Source organism: Amblyomma maculatum, chromosome 1 (genome assembly GCF_055883805.1).
Source record: "Amblyomma maculatum isolate TAMU_Amacu chromosome 1, ASM5588380v1, whole genome shotgun sequence".
NCBI classification, from domain to species: Eukaryota; Metazoa; Arthropoda; class Arachnida; order Ixodida; family Ixodidae; genus Amblyomma; species Amblyomma maculatum.
The window spans coordinates 158,283,086-158,309,969 of record NC_139344.1 but is presented as its reverse complement, the minus strand read 5'-3'; the positions used below and the strand labels follow the sequence as shown (position 1 = coordinate 158,309,969).

Below are 26,884 nucleotides of genomic sequence, written 5' to 3'. Positions count from 1 at the left end.
AATAAAAAGGTAGCGCAAAAAGATGAGGACAGAGGAAGGGACTGCAAACACAAACGCTATTAACAACTGGTTTTATTTCTCGCAGCAGTTAACAATATATAGGGCTACACATCACGTGTGCACATGACACTAGGGTAACCGCAGCCTTCTTAACAGAAAAGGAAATCTCATGACAATGTAGTAATTGCTGAAAGAACCAGTAAGATGATAATCAGCTGAGAAAGAGCATCAAATGCAGGCACCGAAGAAACCTAAAGAAAAATGAGCACACACGTAAAAGACGATGCCCATCTTATAGATAGCTCTCCAAGTAGATGTGCTCGGAGTAGTACAAATTTATTACATGGTTACATTGTGTTTCTAGGCATAAGGTATAAACAGCACCTTTTTCTTGTGCTTTCGTTTTCTTTGTGCCTAGTGCGAGAGGGGGGGATCTGGCAGCGCACTCGGTCTGTCGACGGCAATAGACATATTTAGCATGCCGTGCACCGTGTATGTATGCGCTACCGTTATTGGAGGATCATGAGCCCTCCCACCACCAGTGCTGTATGTGCATCTTCAAAGCAATTGCTGCTTTTCGCATATTTATTTTAAATATGCGAAAAAAATCCCGGCCTCGTCGGCTGCTTTTCGATGGAGGTGAAAAGCATGGTGCCCGTGCACTGTACGATGCCAGTGCACGTTAAAGAACTCCAGGTGGCCGAAATTTCCGGAGCCCTCCACTACAACGTCTCTCACAGCCTGAGTCGCTTTGGTACGTTAAACCCTACAAACCTGAGGTGGGACGGGTGATGTTGGGGCATGGTAGGGCACTTTATCTTTTGCTTGCACGCCAACATGTGCTAAGTTGATGGTGGAAGAGGATAAGCATCATTTTCGATCAACGACCTCTTCGATGTTAGTGAAGCTAGCTTAAAGATATTGTGTTCTGGGGCCAACTGATGGTATACCGATTATTCATGCTTGTTTTCTAGCTTTAGTAAATAGCTCTTTATGGTTCCTTTGGTGCTTTATCTCTGTCCATCCATTTGGGGCCAACTGATGGTACACCAATTGTTCATGCTCATTTTCTGGTTTTAGTAAATAGCTCTTCATGGTCCCTTTGTTGCAGTCTGTGTATCCATCCACTGCATGCAGTCACTGTATAGATAGGTTATTTCGGTGGTGTTATGGTAGGCTGCTCAAGTGTTTCTTAATTTTTGTTTCATTCATATGCAAAAAGTGTAAACTTGTGCTGCCCGCATCCAAACTTATGGTAGCAGTAGTTAAAATACATTCAAAATGTGAGGGAAAGGTAGGTGCTAGCTGTAGCAGTTGCCCTCTACTATATTAACCATCTGGGTTACAGCCAAGAGAAGGAAAAGGGGATAGAGAAGACAGGAAGACTCAATACAGATAAGACGATTGCATGAAATAATTGAGGAGAGATATATTACGTCTGCATACAAGTCACAATCACACTCAAATGCACACTAGAAAGGAAGAAGAGAAAGTAAAAATTAACACCACATGCACAATCATGCTATATCTTCTGGTGATTAGGGTCTGCAAACAGTGTAAATTTGCAGATGAGACTAGTAACTAATTATGTGCTCATGTCTTTTTTTGTCAGATGTTGACTAAGAACAGCAGGAGTGGTGGTTGTAGGTGATAACTTTCATGCATTATTTTTGAAGGCCCAGTTTTGTGTCTTCAGTACACATCTTGATAAAATTACACCTTGCCAGAATTAGTGTTAGCATCCATGTGATTATATAGACAGATCTCATACTGAAAGTTTAATGATCATGATTTCGGCAAAGAAATGAATTTTCTTCTCATCCAGGGCACATTTACTGAGATTTAATGGTGTACTATCTAGTTTACACTCTCAGAAATAGGCTTTATGCATTTTTTACTGTTTTGCACAATGGGGTCAGGGGAAAAAGATTTGGATAATGCTGTGTAAACATTTGACTTCAGATGCACATTGTACACTTGCCAGTATACACATGGCACTGCATATCTGGACATGTAGGTAGGAGGACATGGTATTCAGGCTTTATTTTCAATATGCAAAAAAAAAAAAGGTTCACTTGTTAAACTATTGGCAAGAATAAAAAAATACACACACTAAAAAGAACAAATTTGCCCTTTCCACAAGATGTGGTGCTCTCTGAGAACAGGCGAAAATTCCTCTGCTACTGGTTGAAAACATCCTTGGCAGACGCAGCTGCAATCGACTTCTGTGCCTGCATGGCGATGCGCGTGCTTGACAGCTACTGTCATCTGCCACATATGCATGTCACGAATATGAATTGGGCGTGGCCTCTGCTATCAGCTCCAGCTGATAGCTGGGGCTGGCAGTTGATTTTCGACTGGAAGAGGGGTGCGTGGAAGAATGGGGCAGTGAAAAAAAGATTTTGATAATGTTGTGTTGTAAGTAGTAGCTGCAAGTAGATTTCACTGTCAATTATAATACAGTTGTGTGGATGGATGCGGTAGCTCTGGGCTTTTCAATTGCTGCTTAGTTGAAGGACGTGGGATACAGCCCTAACTCTTAGTTGTTGCAATTTAGGTGAAATGCAAAAGCATCCACATGCCATGTTATGCCAATGCACGTTAACTCTTTCGATGCCAAGCCTATTCAAATTGAACACTGGTGATTGATGTGTTAAGTCGCCGAATTTGACATGTTGGAATCGTTTCTTGTGCACCTAGCGCAACCCAGTGGTTAGTGTAGGCACTGCACTTGTAGAACCAGTTTAAATTTTTTCATTCTGGCAACGTTCTGATTTTTGATAGCCCTTTTTGGGAACTAACGTGCATGTGTTGTTTCCAAAGAAGGTGTAGTGGCAGTGTTTGAAAAAGAAAACTGTCCCGTTCGTGGTAATGCAGCATTAACACCAAATTTTTGTGTTCACACAATTTTTTAACACCAAATTTTCAAGCAAGTCGAATATCAATTCATATTGTCGGCTTTGTTATCTGACAGTGTTGAATGGTAATTGCCTGAAAATGGCGTCATCTATTCGCTAGTGAGCTTTCACTCTGAGTTCAGGTGGTTTTATACCACAAAAACGTATTCGTGAAGATACGCCGCATGTCCAACATGTGTACCCGACCTTTACAGCCTGGGTGGAAGGACGGGCTAGTTGGTTGTTCACCTTGGGAAAAAAACAGCACATTCTTAAGACATGGACAAAGAAAGAAACTACAACACAGCACTGCTTTTTTCTTTTGTCATTTGTATTGTCGTTTCTTTCTCAAGAGTGCGCTGTTTTTTTCCCAAGACCTTACAGCCAGTTTGCAGCAGTTTTGGTTTGGTGCCTCACAAAAACCAGGAACTGCTTCACCGTATGGCACGAGAAATGAAGCTGTTTCCACCTGTAGTTTTTTTTTATGTAGCTGAAGAACGACGCTGTACAGATAGCTTATTTTGTTACACACTGTTCCTGGGTCATTGATCTTCAAAATGTATATTCTATATTATCTTTGTTAATAAAGCATCTGTAGATATTGCACCTTTTCTATCTTATTTTTATCAACTCACCACAAAAATGGCAATTTCCCAATATTTTTTGTGAGTTCCCTAAAAATGTTTTTGCTTTGTAACTTATGTTTTTGTAAATAGCATTCCATTATGTGCAATTTTGTGGGGTCAAATATGTGCTGCAGTATTATTTGTACGGGCAAAAATTATCTTCCGAGACCTATGAAAAACAGCCACATTCTCGCGGTAAAGAAAGAGTTAAAGGACTTATGTGATCTAAATTTATCCAGAGTTGCTACTACATACTGCGCCCTTTGTAGACGATTTGGAGATTCACAATGTTCTTTGAATAAATAATGTGCGCTGAAATGACAAATGTGGGAAGAAGCAAGGAAGACGACAGGACAGTCATCTGTTCTGTACTGTCACCTCTCTTGTTTCTTTCTGTGTTTCGTAATTTGAGCACACATTATTTATTCAAAGATCATGCACCAACTACCTTGTCAAAAAGTCTTACTACTTGATGATGTTAAATCCCACAAGCTATACTGTACCATACTGTACTGTACTGTACCATACCGTACCATACCTTACCATTCCGTATGTTGCCATTCCATACCACACCATTTATGTTGTGGTTCAAAGCAGTGTGTTGAAGTAATTTGTAATACAGAAGTAGAAAAATCTGAGTTGGATGCAAGTGGTTTTGCACTTAAGCTGTTTCTGCATCTGGAGTATGTTTCTCTTGGCTTTCATCAGATGGTTAGAGAACATCTTGCCAAACCCTGTTTTGGATAAACAATGCTGGACCAGATCCCTTCTTGTTTTGCTGTGTTCCTTATTTCCCTGTGACATCAGTGGTTAATAGGACACATATCTCTGCTGGTTGAACACCTTTGCCTTTTGAATGTTATGTCTGCTTTCACATGGATTTGAGATAGTAGTAGTTTAGTAAGGGTGTAAAGCTCTGTGTCACATGGCTTAAGCAAAGCTGTTTCTGAATAATGTTTATGAATGACAGTTAAATGTCTGGAATGTGAAGCAAAGAAGAAAATGTTTCAGTGCTCAAAACTTTTTTTGTTCTTCGAACATGCAATTATACTGTGCTTCTGTATGCATCTTTTTTCAGAGAGTAGTGAAAATGCCACCAAAATTCAGGCGATATCTTTCTGAGGAAGATGTTACTGAAGCTGCAGAACCGGAAAGAGTAAGTTCACTTCCTTGATCTAGAAAATTTTGCACTTGGAGTGACATTGAAATTCGTTATTGTTCATCTGAAACCGAAACTTGCACTCTTTGTTTTTGCAGGAAAAGCTTCTACAAAATGAAGAAGACGAGGACTTTTTCCTTAAGTACATTTGGCCACCTTTGCCCCTCTTTACTGAACTACTGTATGACCAAATTCTTGTTGTGGAATTTAAAGTTTCTATAAGATACCTTCAGTCAAACCTAACTTAATAAAGGCCTTAGGTGCAAATCAAAGGCGGTCTCTCTAAAATTTTTTTTTTTTTTTTTTTTTGCCATTTGGCTTTGTGGGGGCTGATAAAATCTGCGTCTGCCTCTTTACATATTTTGTTATTCTTTTGCATGCCTTTGCAGATTTGAGCAAAAAAAAACTTGAGGTTTTAAATGCTTTAATATGTAATGTACCTTAGTCAGAAGTATGGTGGCAATTGTCACAAAATCTGTAATCAGGCCTCAGTTCTATACTGTGTTGCCTACAACATGTGGCAAGAGGTTTCAGCTGCCATTTGCTATTACTTGCAAGATAAAAGGCCAGCTCTGAACCTACCTTTGTGAGACCCGAGACAGCACTCCGGGTGTTCAGAAAGGCAGAGGCGGAATCTGAATACCTTATTTCCTGCCATTGTGCTTTTTTCCTATGTTGAGGGCACTGCTGATTGGTGACTGATGACTGTGCTCAATCTGCTTAAGCTCTGTGAGCAGTTCAGATGGCATTGTGTGCATTTTTAGCAGAGTAATAGTGGAACTCATGAATGGCGTAAATGAGTATGGCGGTGGGTAATATGCGATGCACACATGAACTGCACCTGTCTTTTGACACTGTGCATGCTGCATTAGGCACATGTGTTGGCTCATCAGTAATGCATTTCAAGCCTCTCTATTCTGTTTGATCTGTTGTCACTTTTACTCATTTAGTACAGATTTGAAACCTTCTGGTGAATGCTTTTCTGAATTTCGGCAAGTAAAGCTTTCTTAGAGTGCCCTTAAATACTGAGCAGGTGCCCCCACCCGTGCAAGTGCCCGCCTGAACTTCACTGCTAATTTCACCTTTCCACACCTTACCCAAAAAAGCCCCACGCTGGGGTGGCGCAGGAGTTAGAGCACTCGACTACTATGCCCAAGGATGCAGGATTGAATCCCGGCTCCGGTGGCCGTTTCTCGATGGAGGCAAAAAGCAAAGCGCCTGTGTGCTGTACGATGCCAGTTCACATTAAGGAGCCCCAGGTGGTCGAAATTTACGCAGCCCTCCACTATGATGTCTCTCATAGCCTGGAGTTGCTTTGGGATGTTAAACCTCGTAAACCAAACCAAACCAACCTGAAAAAGCCTCCTCCTTGCCTCTACCGCGCTGCACCTCCCCACTTCCTACCCTTAATACGCACCTCACCCAAGCAACAGTGCCAGCCTCACTGATTCCAAGAATCAAGTCCAATCTGAACTCTCAAAAACATCACAAATAAAAATGGCACCAGTACTGTGCCGGCTGCCCTGGATATGCACATGTCCAAAGGCTGACGGCTGGCATTGGATGACCATTGTGAGCGAGACATCCGATGCGTGCATCCAGAAGAGCAGATGGCAGCTGTCTAGGTGAGAGCTGGGGCCGGAATGAAATAAAACAAAATCGCTAACATATTTAAATAGCGCACCGAGAGAAAACTAGCTGCAGGTGCCAGTCAATTTGCATCGTTGTAGCAGCATAGCGAGAACACACAGCCTGATCGGCCCAATCAGAGATAAACCTTTTTAAATTTATGTGTACTGTGCTCAATTATTGCTCGGGCGGGCAAATCTTGTTGTCGCGATCTTGGATTTCGGTGCCGTACAGGGAAAAAGCGCACCCCCCTCCTCCACTTTTCCGGTAATTTTAGTGTGTGAGAGGGGTGGCGCTTGGTATTTTACGGTAGTCTCATGAGATCATAGTGTGGTGACAAAATTTGTGGTGAAAACATAAGACTTTAGGGTCAAAATTTTACCTCCAAGTTGACGCAAAACCTTGGCTATTAGGAATTGCCTTGCTACTTGTACGGTTGATTTGGCAGTTGACTGTGCGAGATGTCGGGCTAGACATCAGAAGAATGTGATGACGATTCAATTGAGATTAGAACTAGCTTTATACACATCTATATGTTTACACCCTCCTTCGTTCTCAGTCTTCTCATGCGTGTCTGCGTGTGCGCTTTTCAGCTTGCCTCGGTAATATCTGAGATGTTTCGCCCTCGAAACCCGGGAGCTGCACTAACTAGGTACAAGCACATGATCCAAGGTCCGTCCATCTATCCCTAGCCGGCACTAGTTGTCCGGAGTGGACGCACCTACAGAATACAAACTCGTACTCACACGCCCCTCACTGATGTTGATCTGTCCTCATATCACAAAATACTTGAAGGGCTCGGGAATACAGTGTGTCTGTGCAGAACGTGGTCGCACTGTTTGGGGCTGCACTTCTTGTACCACCTCACCAGGATCGGAAGCTGTCCCATCACTGTTGGAAGACTCTTCATTAGTGAGTGCAAGCTGATGTCCTATGAAAGAGTCTTAGAGTTCAGGGAAGTTGGCTTCTCTTGAAGTGTGTCTCCTCAGTTGCTCCATGTTGGCAACTCTTTCTACTACTTTGTGCAATGCCCATTGTTTGCATTTGATCTTCACTGTTTTCTCGCTCAAAATTTCAAAAATTTTGTAAGGGCCATCAAACAAGGGGTCGAGTGTTGATGCTCGGTAGCTCAGGGTGCTGTATACAATGTCTCTGATCCCGAAGTCGGGTGTCTTGAGTCTTCCATCTTAACGTTCATTAGCGGCCATCTGGCTTTCCTCTAGGTTCTGCCTCACTTGACCTCTGATCTTGGTTATTTCGTGGAGTCTTGTGGCTTCATCAAGATTGTCACATCTGAAAGATGAAGTTGTCTAGGAATTCGGGGAGTGTAGCCATGCATGAGTTTGAACGGTGTGTATTGTGTCGACTTTGCTTTGAGACGTTTATGGCAAGTGCTGCTTCTGGAAGCTGCTTATACCGGTCGGTACGTGTCTCTCTAGAATATTTTGAAGTATGTTCTTCAACACTGAATACTCGCTCCAGCATACCATTGGCCAGTATGGTGGCATTGGGTTATGAGTGATTCCAAGGTGGTGATGCATGGCAGCTGTCTTCTTGTTGATGAACCCTCTGGCTTGATCTGTGACAATCATCTTTGGAACTCCGAATCTTGGTATCCATCTGTTTGACATGTGGTCTATATAGTAGACTGCAGCTGTGGAAGGTATGGCTACGGCATTGATGTAGCATGTGGCATGGTCGGTGCATACTAGTTCAGTTCAGTTCAGTTCAGGCGTTCAGTCGTGTCCGACTCTTCGTGACCCTATGGACCATGTTACGCCACGCTTTCCGGTCTCTCACTATCTTCTTAACATCACATAGCTTCATCTGCAATGCCTCGAGAATGCCATCTAACCATCGCGTTCGCTGCCTACCCCTTCTCCGGCGACCCTCAACCTTTCCCAACATCAAATCTCTCTCCAGCGACTCCTCTCTTCTCATCAGATGACCAAAGTAGCTGAGCTTTAACTTTAGAATTTGACCCTCCAATGAGCAGTCAGGGTTTATGGTCCTGTTGCACAAAACATACCACACCTCAGTTTGCAGCGTGAGCGAAGAAACCACAGTCGACCTACGTGTCACTGACTGTTTCAGTTCAGCGTGGCAGTCTGTCATTTGTTGTTTCTTTCTTCTAGAAAAGAGCCGAAACACTTAACTGTGGTTCCTTTTGCTGTTGTTTTGAAAGAGTAAAGTTTGTTGTAGGTTATGTGAAAGTACTACTAGTATGTGCTGGTAACCATTCATTTTCTTCCAACAGATCAAAGTGATCAGGTGGCACAACTGTGTTTGAATGGGTTGGGATTTCCCTAGGTTGCAGACATCCCTCCACGATTGTGGTCCTTCGGTTCACCCTATAAGTGCCACATGACGATGTAATTCCTCACTTCCCATTGCATACTTGGCCACCAATACTTTCTCTGAATTTGGCTCAGAGTGCCCTGTGCATTCATTTATCCTGTGAAATCATGATACATTTGAAGTACGAAGTCTCTTAGGACTGTAGTGTACCACAATCTTGTGCCCTCTCCGTCACCATTGTTCTTCACCAGAATGTCACTTCTCACAGCAGATTCTAAGTTTTCATTTTCTGCCCGTTGGCGTAGTTGTTGACAGACTGGGTCCGATTTCTAGTATTCATGTAGGCTACTACTGCCTTGCAGACGCCTGTGCCACCTGCCATCTGGGGAAGTTGCAGAGACTCCGACTCTCCAGTGGGATTGTCTAGCTGGGAAAGTGCATTCATTTTGTTTAGTTTGCCTAGGCGACGTCAAACCTTGAAGTTGCATTCCACTAGGTCCAGAGTTCATTGTGAGAATCGGTGATCTTTCGGTGCCTTTTGTGCCAGATCGTGAGATTTGGGTTGTTTGTCAGTACTGTGAACCGGGATCCAACTTTCAGGTAAATAGCAGATTTCTCTGTGACAGCCCGGTGCAAAACCACACATTCTACAGTCGAACCCGAATATATCGAACTCGAAGGGGATCGCGAAATAGTTCGATATATCGATAATTCGATATACAAAAATCGGCTTGTGACGGCACTTACGATGCGAAAAAACGATACCGTATTTGTCGCGTAATCAACCCACTCGCATAATGAACGCACCCTCCACTTTTGCACCCGAGAACTTGAAAGAAAAAAAAAATGCGTTAAGGCCAGCTCGCTCACATGCAAGCGACTGAGCGATCTCAGCGACGAGCGGCAGCGACAGAGCGAAAATTTGCAAACTTGTTGGAATTGCGTCCCTCTCGCCGCTCGAGCCACCGCGGCAGCTCAAAACAAGGTTTCTGTGTCGCTGCGGCGGCAGAAATCGCGAGCATTTTCGCTTGCATGTCGATGGCGCGCGTCAGTCCGTTTCGGTCGTCTCATCCACAGCTCGTTGGCAGCTTGCCAAGATGCTGCGCAGCGATAACGTCGGGGCGCGTTTATCTTGATAGCTCCTGCGGTGGCGGGGAGCGAACTTGGCAGAGTGCCCGTGATGGCTCGATTGCACAAGCCTGGTTCGATTTATCACGCCGCGCTTGGGGCGGGCGTCATAATCGCAGCAGCTGATCGCGTGCTTTCGCCGATTCATACATGCAAGGATAAACGATAAAAAAAAAAAGTAAACATCCCCGCAAAAACAAACAAAAAAAAAAAAACACCTGCCGCTTCTTAACGTCCGCAGCCGCCATATCTTACGCTACGCCGCGCGTACAGCACAACGATAAAAAAAGGATGACTCGCAAAAAAAAAACAAGAGAGAGAGAGAGAGAGCTGCCGCTTCTTAACATCCGCAGGCGCCATAGCCACGTCCGCCGCCTCGCCGCCGCACGCAGAGGGTTCGCAACACGCGCTGGAGAAAGCGTCCGACGTCTGTCTGAAAACGGGCTGAGCTGGCTTGGCGCATGCGTTGCGCGTGCTGAAGGAGATGTTGTTGTTGTTGTTGTTGAAAACTTTTATTGTCCAACAGAGAAGGACCACACCGCCTGGGCCGCTCTGTCTCACCCCCCTGTAAGGGGGAGGGGACTTAGCGGCCCAGCCGCACGGGATGGTCGCATTAGATGCTGGCCGGTTTGGTTTCGCCGGCGGCCTCTGCTGCCAGTTGGACGGCGGTGAGTTGGAGCTCAGGGTCCGAGCTTCGCAATAAGGTTTCCCAGGCTTCCCTACTGCTAATGTTTTGCGCCCTGCCTGGGGAGTAAGTGCACTCCCAAATTATATGGTCGAGGGTTCCTCTCGCCCCACACTTTTTACATTTATCGTCCTCGCAGTCCGATCGGATATGTTTATTTAGTACTGGGTTTGGGTATACTCCAGTCTGCAGGCGTCTCCACGCCATTGCCTGACCTCTATTTAACGCCGTGTTTGGTGGGGGGAAACGCCTCCGGCTTTGCCTGTAGTGTTCTGTAATGTCTTGATACGAGATTAATCGCCCTTCTCTATTGTGTTCTGCCTGAGCCGAGCCATCCTGTACAGCTCGGAGGTAGAGATCTCGAGCTGCACTGTGGGCCGCCTCGTTACCGCTGACAGATTCGTGCGCCGGGGTCCAGATGATGTTGATCGTCCTATTAATCACTCCTTGTGTTAAAATTTTGGTGGTGAGGGGGTTTACCCTCCCCCTACTGAAATTTTGGGTTGCAGTTTTACTGTCGCTAATAATATATCTAGCTTTGGTGCCAACGCAAGCGATCGCTATCGCAGCTTCCTCCGCTATCTCGGTTGCTTTCCCTAGTATGGTAGCCACCGTGATGAGGGTGCCTCCCCCATCTACCGCCGCTATGGTCATGTATCGACTGTGTCTGTTTCCTGCCGCATCTACGTAGGCAACTTCATTTGGGGGTTTGCTCCGATATATTGTTTCTATCGCTTCCGCCCTTTTCTGTCGCCTTTCCCTATTAAACTCAGGGTGCATGTTTTTGGGTAGGGGAGGGATTCTTAGGTGCGCCCTGATTTTCCTGTCAATGTCAACCCTTTCCTTTTGCCCCCTGTCTGTGGCTATTCCAAGGTTACTTAGCGTAGCTCTTCCCACTTGCGTCGTGCTGAGTCTTTCAAGTTGCGAGGTTTTAACCGCTTCCGTGATTTCTGAAATCGTATTAGAGAGATAGCTCAGCAAAAGAATGGGCACACTCACGCACATGGCTTGCAAACGTCATGTGTTGGCGCGCGGGAAACAACTGCAGATGCGCACGCCTTTGGGGAATGGGCGCGGCGCTGCCCAGACCAGCCGTCGCCGAACTGTCCCCTCTCATTCCTTCCGCGCGTGGCTTGAAAGCGTCACGCGGCAAACGGCCAAGGGTGATGCGATCGTCTTTAGGGAAGGCACACTTTCCAGTGCGTGGTGCGCAGTTCGATATATCGAGCGACCGGTGAAATTGAGTTCGATATATGACGCGGCTTTCCTATACTTTTACATGGGATTTTCAAGGGGATATTTCGTGAGTTCGATATGACCAAAATTCGATATATCCGGGTTCGATATAACCGGGTTCGACTGTAGTAAATTTAGTGGAGTTGGCTGTCATGTGCGTTCAGATCACGACTGGTGTATTCAATCACACGCCCCTGCGAGTTCTGCTCGAGTCGATATAGCTCCAAGTCCGTGCTGGAGCATCGTTGTGCACTGTGAACTGACAGTAATTTAGAAGATGTGGAAGCACTGGTGGATTTATCAGAGCATGCTTGAGTGCGTCACATATCTGCTGGTGTTCTTCTGTCCATGTGAAGTTGTTGCCCTTGGCCAGTAGTTTCCATGATGGTAACATTTTTGCTATGATTTGCAAACTGCAGGGATGAGTAAAGGTGTTTGGGGTCCTTAGGTCCTTAGATGGCTTGAGCTTGTTGGTGGCCTCCTAAGGACACAGCCTAGAAAGGAAATCTGGCTGCACACAAACTGGCACTTTAATGTACTGTCACCCGCAAAAGTTTGCGGGATCTCCAGCGCGTGGCTGAGCGGCGAGAAACTGCATTCCTGCGCCATCTGCCGTCAAAGAGCACGGCGTCGAGGCTCACGGAAATGGCGCACCAGGGGCGCTTTGCGCATGCCTGTCCTTTCTTCGCTATCAAGCATGTCTCGTCACTAGCTTCCCCGTGACAACGTTGCGCGTCGAGCAAAACACACCGGCTTGCTTCGTCGTTCATCTTACCCGCCAAAGCAGACACGCGACGATGATGACGCGGCACATCAGCGGCTGCCGCGAGTTGCAAAAGCGCATCACGGGGAAGCTAGTGACGAGACATGCTTGATAGCGAAGAAAGGACAGGCATGCGCAAAGCGCCCCTGGCGCGCCATTTCCGTGAGCCTCGACGCCGTGCTCTTTGACGGTAGATGGCGCAGGAATGCAGTTTCCCGCCACTCAGCCACGCGCTGGAGATCCCGCAAACTTTTGCGGGTGACAGTACATTGTAAGGCCATTAATATTTATGCAGCATAAAGCTTCTTCCAGGAGTTTGAGGGCCTCTGGGATAGATCCTGCACCTTGCGCCTAATCGTCTATATATGTACTCGTTCGGGGCAGACCATTGAATGTCTTTCTCATGACAGTTTGTATTGTTTGTGGGGCTTTACAAGGTCCAAATGCATGCAGATGTATTCATACTTCCCATCTGATGGGACAAAGGCCGTTTCATGCGTGTCCTCGGGTTTGGCACGGATTGTGAGGAATGCCGTCTTGATATCCATGACCGGGAAGTAACATGAGCAGTATCTCACGGCCTCATCCACAACATCTTCTATTAATGGCATCGGATATGGTGGGTTCACGGTTTTGGTATTTAGGTTGCGGTATTTATGAATCATTCTCGAGGTGTCACTGGATGGTTTGGTTGATCTGTGATGAGTGTCGGAGCTGTGTATTGGCTCTCACATCTGACTATTCCTTGTCTAATGTATTCGTCTATCTTTTTCCTCATAAACTCGCAATCTACATATGAAGCTCAGTATGGGTGTGATGCTACAGGAATGCAGTCTTCCAATTTGATTGAGTGTTCCAAGTGGACTGTGGAAAACCAGTTGCCTCCCCCTTCGCCGTCGATCACCACCACCCCAGCGGGCGTCGGGGCAGCGCCGGCTGGGAGAGGAAGTAAATACCACCTCCCCTTAGGGGAAGGAGAACTAGTGATGAGTGCGCCACCAAGACGTCTACGCGGGTTCCCGCGAGATGACGAGAGAGAGCTGGATCCAGCCGGCAACGCGAGTGGTCGTCTCTCGCCGTCTCTCCTGGCAAATGCCAGGGGATAGCAGGCATGGGGTATGCGACGGGAGGACCCATCATGCACGACCCCCCGTCTTGTGGTTCCCAACAGCAAAGCGACCGGTAAATGCCGCACGCTCTCGCCGCCTCCTGCGGCAGGTGCCGTGGTGTGGCTTTGTCCGAAGAATGCGGCGCACATGGGAGATCCCGGCCACTATATTCCCGCGTGCAAATGTTCGCCGACAAAGTCACACCCCCATTCCCCAGCCTGTGAGTCAGAAGTCCTTCTTACGTAGCCTTGCCCCTTCCAAGGAAATCCTCGTTGATGTATAGCTAACCGGCATGCTCTGTATTATTTTCAAGTGCAATAAATAGCATTCGAGTATTAACTATCTGTCGTCCCCATCTTTGTTCCCTCCGCGGGAGCGAGGACGCTGCATCCGCAAAGTGGCGGCGGGATGGAAGACTGCCCCCTTCATACCGCCACAGGACACATGCCTAACTTGTGCTCCTTTGTAGCGAAAGCTTTATGGTGAAGATTGTAAAGATTTCATGCAACCGCTTGCGGTCATCTGGGGTTCATCAGGTTTCATGAGTGCAACTGCTTCTGTAGTCTTCTATTCAAGTTCAGGGTCTGGACCTGCTGAAGTAGGCTCTGTCATGACAAAAAGGCAGTATTGCTATGTTCCTGTGGCTTGTCTGCGGTAGCAAATGTTGAAATCATGGCTTCTGTCTCACCTGCAGGCTTTGAAGGCGCTGGTCCTTTGTGACTGCACTACCTTCCGGAAGCCTCAATATGGTGACATTGTTGGACACATGAAAGGTGACATTGACATTGGCTCGTTTCCTCCTGAACCAAGAAGAACGTCCATTTTAGGTGGGAGGGGCAGAACAAAGACTTCAGGCAGACAGTTGCACACCTTGCTAACGTTGACTGACGGCAGGTCTTCCACTTAGGAACGTGCAGTCAGTCCGCTATGGTGACATGTTCAGTTCCTGTACAGGCACACTTCTCGACGTCGGAAATCAGCACCTTGGGTCTATGATGGAAACATTTGCTCCTTTGTCAATGCACGCTGTCACTGGGATGTTTCTATTGGCCTTGGCAGTGACAGTAGGGAGCATAACCACATGTGTGCACAGGAGACAATGTACATTTTCATCCTGGTTTTCGTTCATCCTTCTGGTTCCTTTTTCTTCTGCTCGGAGAGCTTCTTGGCTTCTTTGATCATGGACATTCTTGTAGGATATGTCCCATTGCAGAACAGTTAAAGCACTTGTGTCCTCTGTTAGTAGCTGTCCTGTGAAGGCCTTGGGCTTAACTGTTCTCGCCGTGGCGTTGCCAGATGACTTGGCTGGTGTCCTAGTGCCATGTATCCATTCAGATGCTTTCCTTCAGTTTCTGATAGCGCCTGCTGCAGCTGCCGATGACTTTTGAGGTTCGTTGCTTGATCGATGAGTTCTATGACGGAATGACATTTCTGGGCAGCCAGGGGAGTCACCCACTTCTTCTTCGCAAAAGCCATTCAGTATCAGGGATATGCTTTCTTTGGGGCTGAGGCTGTGTGGCGCCTTTTCCAGCATTGCTTTTTTGGCATACATTAACTCAATGGGGGTTTCTTCTGCCGGAAGTGCGAGCTCTTTTTGAAAATCTAAGAATTCTTGAAGGGTCATTTTGCGTTGGAAGCATTCAGCAATGGCTTCCATCAGATGTCCGCCAATCACTTGCTGCTCTGCGAAGTCGCGTGATGGCATTAAGCATCGTGAGAGATTTGGTCCAGTTCGCATGCGATGCAGTATGTTTGACCTCTTTGAGCCACGCTTTAAGGCTCTCTCGCACAGTACCTTCAAAGGTGTGGATCGCAGCAGTCGTGTCTCCAGAAAAATGTACCTGAAATGTGTACATGTTCTGTTGCACAGCTTCAGCAAGCTGTCCTGCATCTCAGCTATCATGTTGAAGATGGCGTTTGAACTCTGGGGCTGTGTCTCGCTGTCTTAGTCTATGTCGACGGATTCATGTGTTTCGTGGGCCTGGTCGGGGTCGCCGCTCATGCTGCCGGGCTCTTCGTACTGTAGCCGCGTCACATGTACCACTCCCTTGGCTTTTTGATCTTGTTCGTGACCATTGCTGAGGCTCAAGGCGTGCAGTAGCATCTGTAGCTGCAACTGGATGTCTTTGATTTCATTGCAGAGGTCATCATTGGGGCTCCGGTCAAGCTTCTGAGGACGAATACGCCATGTTAGATGTCAGACTAGATGTTGGAAGAACTTCACGAAGATTTGATTGAGATTAGAACTAGTTTTATGCACAATTCTGTATGTTTACATCCTTCTTTGTTCTCTTTTTCTCGCACGCGTCTCCATGCACACTTGTTAGCTCACCTCGACAATATCTGGGACACTTTGCTTTTGAAACCCAGGAGCCATGCCTGCCAGCTACAAGCACATGATCCAAGTTCCGTTTGTATGTCCCCAGCCGGCACTAGTCGTCTGGAGCGGGCGTGCCTACAGAATACAAACCAGTGCTCACAACTATTCTTATGACAGAAGTTTAGTCTCTTGGACCAAATAGGCGGCAAACCTTTAGAGGTGAATTATAAATTTGTGTGATTGTTTTTGCAGTTTTGTAGGAGGAATGTTCGGTTTGAATCATCACAACAGTGTGCACCTCAGTTCTCAAGAAACCATGCTGGAGTCCTGTTATTAGTAGGAGCAATATAGTCATAGTGTTGCCTTAGTTCGTGGGTTAAAATGTTGCACTCTGCCAAGGTTTTGCATTTTGTCCTGGTAAGCCAACACCAAGATTTATGGGAAATAATGATTCCTTTAATAAGAGGCTTTGCTTAGCATAATAAGAGCTTTATTTATTTGAGAACATATGACTAGCTAACTCTTTCACTTTAGGCTCTTTGCTGAGAAAATTCCAGCCTCATGGTACTGCAGTGTTTCCTTGCTTTTGTGGCAGAAATTAGATGCTGTGCTAGTGTCCTCTAGCCTTGCACAGGCTTGGAGAAGCTGTGCTGCCTTTTACACTGAAGGGAAGGCAACTAGGCAGTTTCAAATGAAAGAGGTGGCACTGAAGAAAAAAATGCCTACATCTGAAATGCTATAGCAGCTTGGAGCTCACTCACAGCATTTACTTGGAGCTTAGTAGTGCCAAGGGTGTCAGAGGCTGGTAAGAATTAAGAAGAGTGTACCTGGGTCCACTAACATCTTTTGTAGAAGCTGTTGTCCTGTCCCACTTTGTTAATTGCCGGTAATATTCACTGTCAGAGCATGAACTAAGCAGCGGGTGCTGTGAAGTTAAGACATTGTACGTTTTTTCAGGGGACCAACCTCAAGTGGGAAGACCTTGACAATTCAAGATAAGAAGCTGAGAAGGTTAGTCTGTGTGTGAAGTGGAACATGCTGCCTGCCTAGAAAGCGGTTTGGTTGCTTTTAAGAAGCAACTTTTAGTCTCAGCTGAGAAACTGTTGGTGCCAGGTGCTGGTCGGCAGTATGAGGAGAAATTTAAAATTGGTAAAAGAGGTTTGATTTTTCATGTCAGGCAGCAAAATTGAAAACTTGATGAATTGCACTGAAAAGAAAATTTTGGAGGGTAAGGTGGGAATTGAAGTAGGGATCTTGAATCTCGAGTCAGATATGCTATCCCTAGGCCAAGTAGGTACGTTGGGACTTCTTGGTTTAAAAGGAGCCTTATTGCTATGTCATGTAGTTTTTCGTATAACGTGGTAAAGAAAAACCTCGATGAGCTTTTTAAAAATGCGATAAAAACGTTATTATCCACGAAAATTTATGATCCAAACTGCCTGATTTTGAAAAATTTATCTTTTGATTGATTTACTACTATTAAGGCATTCGGAATAGAGACTTTCACTGCATAAAAGTGTAGATTGTAGATGAGCACATAGACATCAAGTATGAACAGCTCGTTTTTTAGCCCACAGAATTCGGTCCGTATTTGCGTTGTCCTAAGCATAAAAAACTTCCTTATTTGTTTCTGGATGCTCTGCCACATCACACCAGTGACACGTGGAAAAGCTATCACAGTGGCTTATAGTCGCCATGTTTTTGTTCATGCTGCTTGTCTCAGGCCTGGCCCCTTCGTATTCAAGTGAATTAGTTACCAAATGCTTCACTCCTATGCCCCGAAGGCACTGCAGAAAAGCTACGGCATTCCTCCTCGTGGAGTTGTGTTTCTGCAGGAACAGACGTCTCGTTTGGCTCGTTGACTTTCTTCGATGCTTTGCCCTCAATGCACATAGGTGCTGCAAAAAAGCGACCGTCAGGGGTGAGCGCTGCTGTTCAGTTTTTCATGTTGTGAGTGCACGTTAGCACATGTCCGGCTGATCGCAAAACATATTATACAATGGAAATTTGTCAAAATTTTAAACATAGTAACTGGGAAATCGTGCTATCTGGGAACATATTAACCGGAATAAAGATACTGTAACTCTATGGGCGATTTTTTATGACCCATGATTTTGAGCTTGTGAGCTGGGAACATATCAACAGGTCCTGCTGTAGCTTATGAGTGTATGTTAATTGGTATGCATTCGAAGTTAGAGAGGCTTAATTAAGGGAGTAGTGATTTAGCAAGTAACAAAGGGCATGTCAGTGACAGGTGAGTGTACGCAAATGAAGATCTACAAGAGGAACTGCTGATGGGAACCATTAGCACCGTTGTGTCATACCCTTTAAAGGTGGAGCTTAAGTGCTCCCCAAAGTTTTGTTACCTATTATGTTTTACAAAAGGGGTCTCTAGAAGAGTTAAGCGGTTTATATATTTACTTCTTGGTGTGAGAGGATCCATGACAAGATTTTCTCTGGTACAGGACATGGTGACTCAATTTTTCATTGCAAAAATTAGAATAATTGTGCACTTATGAAATAATCTCTTTATTTCAGTAGAGAGGATGCACTTTAAGAGTTCTTTATCAGAGACAAAATGTAGTTTTAACCCAAATAGCCAATTTCATGCAGTTTATTTTTGTTCTCGCATGTTGTCACTAGTTGTCTATTTTGTTCACATAACTGTCATAATAGCTTGTGTGTTTTCTTTTTGTATGTAGAGGTTTTGTCATTAAGACTTTACATTTATGCTATTAATTTGCTAGCAGGTTAGAGCAGACATTGGTTTATTGTTTGCTTGTATGTTGGAAAAATCTCGCTTGTGGGCCAAAGTAGTATGACTCACTCTGACTACTCACTTGTTAAAGTAGCGGTGCTCATTTGAGTGAAGGTCTTTCTAGCCCCACGAAGCCGGCGGCGTCTATGGAGGAAATGTGGGTACAAACTTATGTCACCACATTATGTGACCTAGTGCAGCGGGCACTGTCAGAGAAGGTGGCATGTGCCACAGTAGAAGGGGGGGGTGTAGCTGCAGCGAACTGCATGAGCAAGCTTTCGCATTCATTCACGTAGGCAGTCCTAAGTATCTCTGCTGAATTCTTTTTCTTTCACAATGCTTGACCTGGTAAGTTTTCTTGGCTTGTGCAATTCTTTATTGTGATCTGTGTTTTGCAGGGTTCAATTTCAAGTTGATGAAGTTTCGAGTATTATGAAAGACAACATAGAGAAAATTATGGAGAGAGGGGAAAGGCTAGAAGACCTTGAGGAGAAATCAGGTATTACATATAAGGCAGCAGTCCTTTTTTGTGCAATCATTACTGGGCCCTTTATAATAACCAGTACCTCACTACATTGAAAAAAAGTTGTTTTATAGTGCTTGACTTTTGATGAAAAAAAAAATTTTACCTTGAGGAGAAATCACGTAAGGCAGCAGTCCTTTTTTGTGTGATCATTACTGGGCTCTTTATAATAACTAGTACCTCACTACATTGAAAAAAAAAGTTGTGTTTTATAGTGCTTGACTTTCGATGAAAAAAAAAATTGTGCTCTGTTTTCTGCATTATAATTTTGTAGTCTAGCAGCCATTGGGGTGACATTAAGGTGTTCTGCAGTCTTTTTTTCTTTAATCAAGATGATTACTATTAGAATAATTTAAGTATACAGTGCCCTTCAAGGCAAACTTTGTTGAGATGAGTTTTCTTGTAAAATGAACAGCTTGAAGACCTTAGTTTCTTTTTCCATCCATGTAGTGCATAAGTTTCAGCACCACTGGGCAACACGAAATCAGGTCTTGCTACACTGACTGGCTTTCATCAGATATTAGTGGTCAACTTGCAACATTGCAAAAAAAAATGCTACACAAAGAAAAAAAAATTTAGGGTACAGCCGTTTGTAATGTGGGCATTTTTTAACCTGGCAAGAGCATGTGTATATTTTGTGGGTGGCTTTGCATGCAGTATGCAGTTTTGCATATTGTGCTCTTTAGACACAATATCCGTGTTTGCCAAAGGATATAAAATGTGAGCACTTCTTGACAAATATTAGGCTGATGGCTTCTTGCGTGGTACGCGAGGGATTGTTGCTGCAGAGAATGTTCAAGGCTGACAAAAAGGATTGGTTTACTATAGCAACTGTATGGGTGGCATAAAAGCACACATTTTTTAAAGTTTGGTGCAAACGTTTACTTGTGAAATTTTAGTTTTGGCTGTGTTATTTCTGGTCTAATAGTGATGCCTGTACACTGCCACAGCGCCCACTATATTTAGGCACTGCGTTAACCTGAATTTTTTATCAGTATAACAAATTTACAAGGTCGATGTGTTCATTTTAAAACAAGGCTGCTATATTTTAGCAAGGGTATTAGTTTGCTTGATTCATACCGGCAGCGATTAAGCACAAACACACGGAGAAGGAACACACAAAACACAGATGAACGCTGCACTCACAACTGGTTTATTGGGAAAAAATTTCCAATATAAGAAAGCTCAAGCGTCTGCGCACTACAGAGAGGAAAAGAACCCACAACCACATGCCAAGATAAACCAGAAAACATCTTATCATAACGCCTCGAAACGATCGAACTCCGAAGTGTACATAAAAATTGAAGAAACAGGGCCAGTAGCAAGCCTGTGCAGTTTCTTTTCCTTCTCCCTCCATGGCCATGAGCCTTCCTATTCAATAAAGGACGTTCAATCAATCAGTCCGTCTGTCCGTCCTACAGTCGCAACAACCCCAACAACACAACCAGAATGCCATTGGAAATTTTTTCCCAATAAACCAGTTGTGAGTGCAGTGTTCATCTGTGTTTTGTGTGTTCTTTCTCTTTGTGTTTGTGCTTAATCGCCACCTATATGAATCAAGAATGTTATCAACTTGCCCAAAAACTTGTTTTACTCAAGTATTAATTTGCATTGGCGCACTCTGATTAAATTGGTTGGCACTCAAGATGGCATTTGGAATAAATATGCTGAAACTTTGTCTTGAACTTCTGTTAAATTGCATAGCATGTATATTATTGTTGCCCCCTCATATTATTTTTGCTAGCACTTGGATAAAATTTAATGAGAAAAACTAACTCCCCAAAGAGGGCCTTTTTTGTAGTGAGGTTAGAATTAAGAGGGGGGGGGGGGTTGCAACAACTGCCGTGGAAGCATCATAACTTTGTACCTACTTGCAAATCTCGCTATTGTGGCTTCACAACGGTAAGTTGTTGAGATGAAATATGTATTTTTTGTTTGATTATTTTCCTGTCTGTCCTTGTAATAGCCACTATAAGGATTGGATCACAGTTCCATAAAAATAACTGACAACAAAACATTTTCTGCCTTTTGGAGTGTTCCAGACATATTGTTTGGAAATAAATGCACAAACACAACTTAGTGTCACATTGGTCATGTACCACACAATTGTAAAAGTAGCATGCCGTTAATAGCACTCTGCAGTGCAAAAATAGATTCACTGTGGAGCTAGGTTGCCAGACAAAAATGAAAGCCTTTAGATCTGTGATGTAATGAAATAAACAAAATGTTTGCTGTTTGCAAGCATGCAGGTTTAAGGGAAGTTCTTTATATCATTTGGGCTCAATTTACTGGGTCAAAACAGACAAAAAAAAAATGTTTATTGGCTGGTGAATTTCAAAGTACTTGCTTGGGTATCTTGGGCAGTAAATTCTTTTTTTTCCATCCCCTAGGGCTGTGCTTGCTCCTTGTTCAGCCTATACTGCAAGCTAGAGGTTACTGTGCAACTCTGCTTTGCAAAGTGGCAATCTGCAAAAATTATATGCTGTGTGCTTTTCAGATTCCCTTGCCACAAATGCTGATCAGTTTTGGTCAACAGCAAAGAAGATGCAGAGTCGTATGTGGTGGCGCAATATGAGGGTAAGCTGTAGTGCCTGATTATGCATACTCCAAAGTTGATGTCATGGGCAGTTGAGCTAGTCCTTTAAGAGTATTTGTGGCATTGTGCCTTTTGAATTCTCTGGTGGGGCTGCCATGCAGGAGATGTGAGAAACAATATGAGCAGCACTGCAATGACTACACTGATACAGTCAAACCTCGATATAACGAACCTCAATGTAACGAAATTCGCGATGCAACAAATTCTTTTTTTTTGCCCCGCCGCGGTAGTACAGTGATAAGACACCCAACTACTGTGCCGGAGTTCTCGGGTTCGATCCTTACTGCCGGCGGCTGCATTTTGATGGAGGTGAAATGGAGAGGTGTCCATGTACTGTGCAATGTCAGTGCACGTTAAAGATTCTCAAGTAGTCGAAATTACTCCGAAGCCCTCCACTACAGCTCCCCTTTCTCTCTTTCCACTTTCACTCCCATCTTCCTCCCTTCCCTTACAGTGTGGTTCAGGTGTTCACAGAACAAGTATGACAGATACTGCACCTTTCCTTTCCTGTGAACCAATTTATTATTATTTATTATTATTATTAATTCTTTTTATTTCTCAATCTCTACCCCATTGAAAACCATGTACTCTTTTTTCGCGATTTAACGAAGTAATTTTATGCCGCACTTTCGATTTAACAAAGTCCTCGCGCATCACGTGCATGTACCAGTCAGATGAGAACTAAAACTTCAGCCCTGACACACTGCATTTTACATCTGCCCTTTTATGCACTAATTTTGCCTATAGTCTGGAATCTGCGAGCAAAACAAAATGATGATGACAGGGGCGTACCGCCGCATCATTCGTCATGTGCATACAAAACCCATGGTGCGGAAGTTTTAGGACGCGTCATGCCATCACGTCACTGGACAGTCGGAACGACAAAGTGCTTACCGGAAATACCTATTTACTTGCGTAAGGGACCCACTTTTTTTTCAAGAAAAATCGACGTGAGTTTGAGGGGAGGGCTCAATACGTGGGAAAAGTTGGGATTCTTTTTCTTTTTTGTGAGGTGGTCCATCCCAGCCATCAATCATCATAGAAAGTATGCAGTGGGCGACGATCACGACGCTGGCTTTTAGCATTGTTCGCTTCACAAGGCGCTTGCATGTTCCAATGATCTTGTGGACGGCACACACCCCAATCACTCCTTGATAAAGCAAACATAATGAAAACAAGGCTTGCACAGAGGGAACAATGAGCTGAGAAAAAGCCACCACAGGCACTCCTCTGTGCCCCCCCCCCCCCCCCCCCACGCTGCTAGAGCTTACACCTACAGACACATCGTGATGTTCTCACTGCGCAGCACCGCAGTACCGTGGTGCGCTGCCAAGAAACACACTGGACTACAACAGCGCGGTGAAACGGAGAGACGCGCTAACGATTAGTGGTACTTTTTTTTGTTTTTCAAATTCTCAGTGCCAAAAGTGGGAGGTGGGCTCTTGTGCAAGTAATTGTGGTAGGCGTATGTGAAGCCTGAGCAAAAGATTGCTGCGCCCAACGTAGCTGCACCGGCATGGCCCAAATTACTCACAGGATATGAAGTACACTTTACAATCAAAAACAAACAACAAAATATGGAGGAAAAAAAACTGAAAATGTCCTACAGTTAACATGAGATATGATAAAAATTTGCATTCACTAAAGACAAAACTAAAAAACCTTATTATTTTAGATCAGCGAGCAGCAATTGCTTTTTTATGTCCCTTTTAAAGTTGCTCTTAGAGAGATGAAACATGAAATTTAGTGATGGGTTATTGAGGATAGCTGGAATCTGGTACTAATTAAGCCCTTGTTTTCTGTAAGTTTTTGTTTTAGGAACCAGGTTTCTGTGTTGCCTAGCGGGTATTTACTAGGGAAGTGGTTAAGAGAGATGGAGAACAGTCTATTGCTATGGATATAACTTGTTACAAAAACTTGATACCTTTGAGTTTTCATTTCTTTCTCCTCACATTAACCTAGTTCACTTCCAGCACTTGACAGTCCGGTCTGGGCTGTGAAACATATGCAGGGGGTGGATCAAAGTACCATTTTTTACATTTAAGACTGCAATACTCGTCATATGTTCGTGATAAACAAGAGTGATTCTTCTTTTTGATGGTTCTGTCAGCCAAGTTTCGTTGTGAAGGCTTTGTTCATGTAGGGACTATGCTAAGGACATGCACATAAAACATCTGCATCTTGTTTTTTTTTTTTTTTTTCATTTTTATTTTTATTTTGTACTCACCACGAAACCAGCGGGTGACAACACGAAATCGGATGACCATCATCTGCACCCACAGAGGCACACATGCAGACGCATGCACAGATACAACCCAAGGACACATACATGCACATACACGTGTGCCTACATATGTACACTCTTGCATACATACAGTTGCCGACCGATTTTTCGAACCCTCAAAATAGCGTCCAGAAAATCAAGCAGCCCAAAAAAACGAATTCAGAATAAAAACATCGCTTTATTTACCGAGCGGCTTTAAAAACTGGTCAATCTATTTCTGTGTCAATATAATTCTCTCAGTGAGCCTCCCCTCTGGTGTGGCAGGGATGGCGGGAAAGAGCCTTGCTGCTTCCACTTGACTCTATGTTAGCGCCTTGTTGTTTTTTCTTGAACAAAAAATAAAAAGGTGGCAGTGATGGCTGTCTCAGCGGGAACAATGGAAGTCGCGTGCTGCACACATTGGTCGCAAAAAAAAAACGAAAAAGAGGTCTTGTGTAAAGCCAGCGTCTGTTGTCAGTTGGCAGCGGGAACTTTTCGGGGCACTAGACAGACGCGCAATTGTTTTGTTTCTCCGTGCTCACGCATTGCTGTCTGCAAGCAGAGTTATTTCGCTGCAACTCCGTTTGCATCCACTGTGGCGACCTGCGCTGCTGGCTCACTTGTTCGCAGCTACAACCAAGCCGTGTATATGGCCACATGATAGAAGCGCTCTCAGGCTTACTGGCCTGTCTTCCGTTAGGCAGAGCTCCGTTGCAGCCACTCAACGGAACCATAGAGCAGGGGCCCATGGTACTCAATTTGGGGAGTAATGGGTCCATTGATTCGCCACAGCTAGTGGTGCCTGCTATAGAGAGCATAGGTGTATGCGGGATGCATGCAAAACAGGTTCGAGGTTGCAGAAAAGCAAATTGGCAGTGATTTTGTGGCAGTTCTTGGTAGTTTTTGACCTGCAATCGAAAGAAAAAGTCCAGAAAATCAAAAAGAAATGTTTCAAACGTCCAAAATTTTGGTCGGTGTTTACATTGACTCTATGCAGCGCATGCCATGGCAGAGTCTGATTAATCAGGCAGGTCTGGAAAATTGGGCATCCGAAAAATTTGTTGGCAACTGTACACGCATACACACACACACTCATCCGCACATACGTATGTCGCACACACACAAATGCATGCATGTGCACACATGCTCACGTATGCACACATGATGCATGCCACCCATGCATGCATGCGCAAACGCACATGCACATAGTACACATACACATACATGTGCCCTCATACACACTCATGCATATGCATGCATAAATGCACACTCACTCAGCCGCACATAAACATGCACACACATACACTCACACAGATGCCAAATGTGCGCACATAAATTGCATGGATGCACACGCTCACCCACACATGCACACACTCATACCCACTCGCACTCACCCACTCATATTCTCATACATGGCCACTCACACACACACATGCATACATGCACACTCAGGCATTCCCGTGTAGCATACATATGCACACACGCAAGCACAAACACGCACTCATTCTCATATGCGCACCCACAGAGGTTCACAAACATGCACATACATGCATGCAGACACACATATGCATGCACTACAAGTGACAGTATACACCACTGCTGCATAGTGTACCTTGTCCTGCCCATCCTGATAGCCGGCTAGTGAAGAAGTGAAGCTGGATGTGACTACAGTGCCGTCAGGGTGCAGGCAGGTGGCAGTTCTGCGCAGCGCCACTGAGTTTGACAGCTGAGGCTTGTCTAGTAATGTTTGGGTCTTTGCACTCCTAGTGGCGGCAGAGGGCATAACTCCTGAAGAAAAACCCTCATTGTTTCTGCAGCTGTTGTGAAGGCCGTAGGAAAGAGCATGCGCTACCCTCAAGACCAGCCACAGATGGTCTTGAAGGTACTGCAGGGTAGCCCTGGAATCCCATTGCTGAAACCCTGTTTTTATTCCCTGTTTTACTCCTGTTAAATCTATTTTGCTGTTGCCGTTAAAAATTTATTTATTGCAACTAACAGGACGATACTATGTCCAAAAAATATGGGTGGTCATGAACTCACTATGTTTATAAATTATCTGAAAGTGCCTTTTAAGCTGTATTCTGAAGGGAATAAAAAGAAAAAACTGACTTGAGGGATCACTTTGCACATTTATTTTTCAGATTATAATAGCACTGTTTGGATCATCACAGTCCACATGATAAACTGAAATTGAGCCATGGGATTTAAGTGTGCTACATTATGTTTAGAATGCTGGCAGTCTTTCACATCCAAAAGTGAAAAAGGATGCGACTAACATCCTATTAGCAAGTGCTTTTGTAATGTATGACTGCTTGATATTTAGGTACCATTGTGGTTGAACGATACGTGCGAAACCAGCCATGGTAATGGCTTGCTCTTTTCTGAACAGGTCTTTATGGCCACTGTGGATCTTGTGAGACTGTCATTGCTTGATGACTAGAAACAAGTGATCTGCAATTCTTTTTGTCTAGAAAAAAATTGTGAAGGCACTTAATTATCATAATGTAAATAACATCACATTTTCTTCTTGCTCTTAATTACTTTGTTATATTTCTGACTGCCTCATGTTTTATTCTTCACTTTTCGGTGTATATCATTACTCATTAAAAGTGTTTTCCTCAACTATGCTGAGTCATTATTAGCTATTATTAGTTTTACCTTACTTTGTCACCTGCCAGCCATAGCAGATGGCAGGTGGTATGTCACAATGTGACATGCTGACACCGCCTTTTGTTTGCAATGGGCCTTCTAATACCAGTGCGTTAAAAATTATTGATGATGACTAAGTGGGCTCTCGCACTTACCAGTACTGCTGCTTTTTCCAAATTCAGTTGTGAATAGCTTGAAAAATATTATGAAGATGAAGAGATGCCTGAAAATTTTTATTACAAATA

At 44.4% G+C, this 26,884-nt stretch overlaps 1 protein-coding gene across 1 annotated transcript in view; it reads left to right on the top strand.

Moving 5' to 3' along the window:
• The window catches only part of LOC146204722 (vesicle-associated membrane protein 4-like), a 41,773-nt gene that overhangs the window by 2,727 nt on the left and 12,162 nt on the right, over positions 1-26,884 (top strand). Inside the window, exons 2-6 of the mRNA XM_084589440.1 lie at positions 4,602-4,679; positions 4,781-4,824; positions 16,808-16,861; positions 19,007-19,107; positions 21,629-21,708. Of these exons, the coding sequence (XP_084445566.1) occupies positions 4,614-4,679; positions 4,781-4,824; positions 16,808-16,861; positions 19,007-19,107; positions 21,629-21,708 (345 nt within the window). The 5' untranslated portion in view covers positions 4,602-4,613. The remainder of the gene's footprint in view (positions 1-4,601; positions 4,680-4,780; positions 4,825-16,807; positions 16,862-19,006; positions 19,108-21,628; positions 21,709-26,884) is intronic.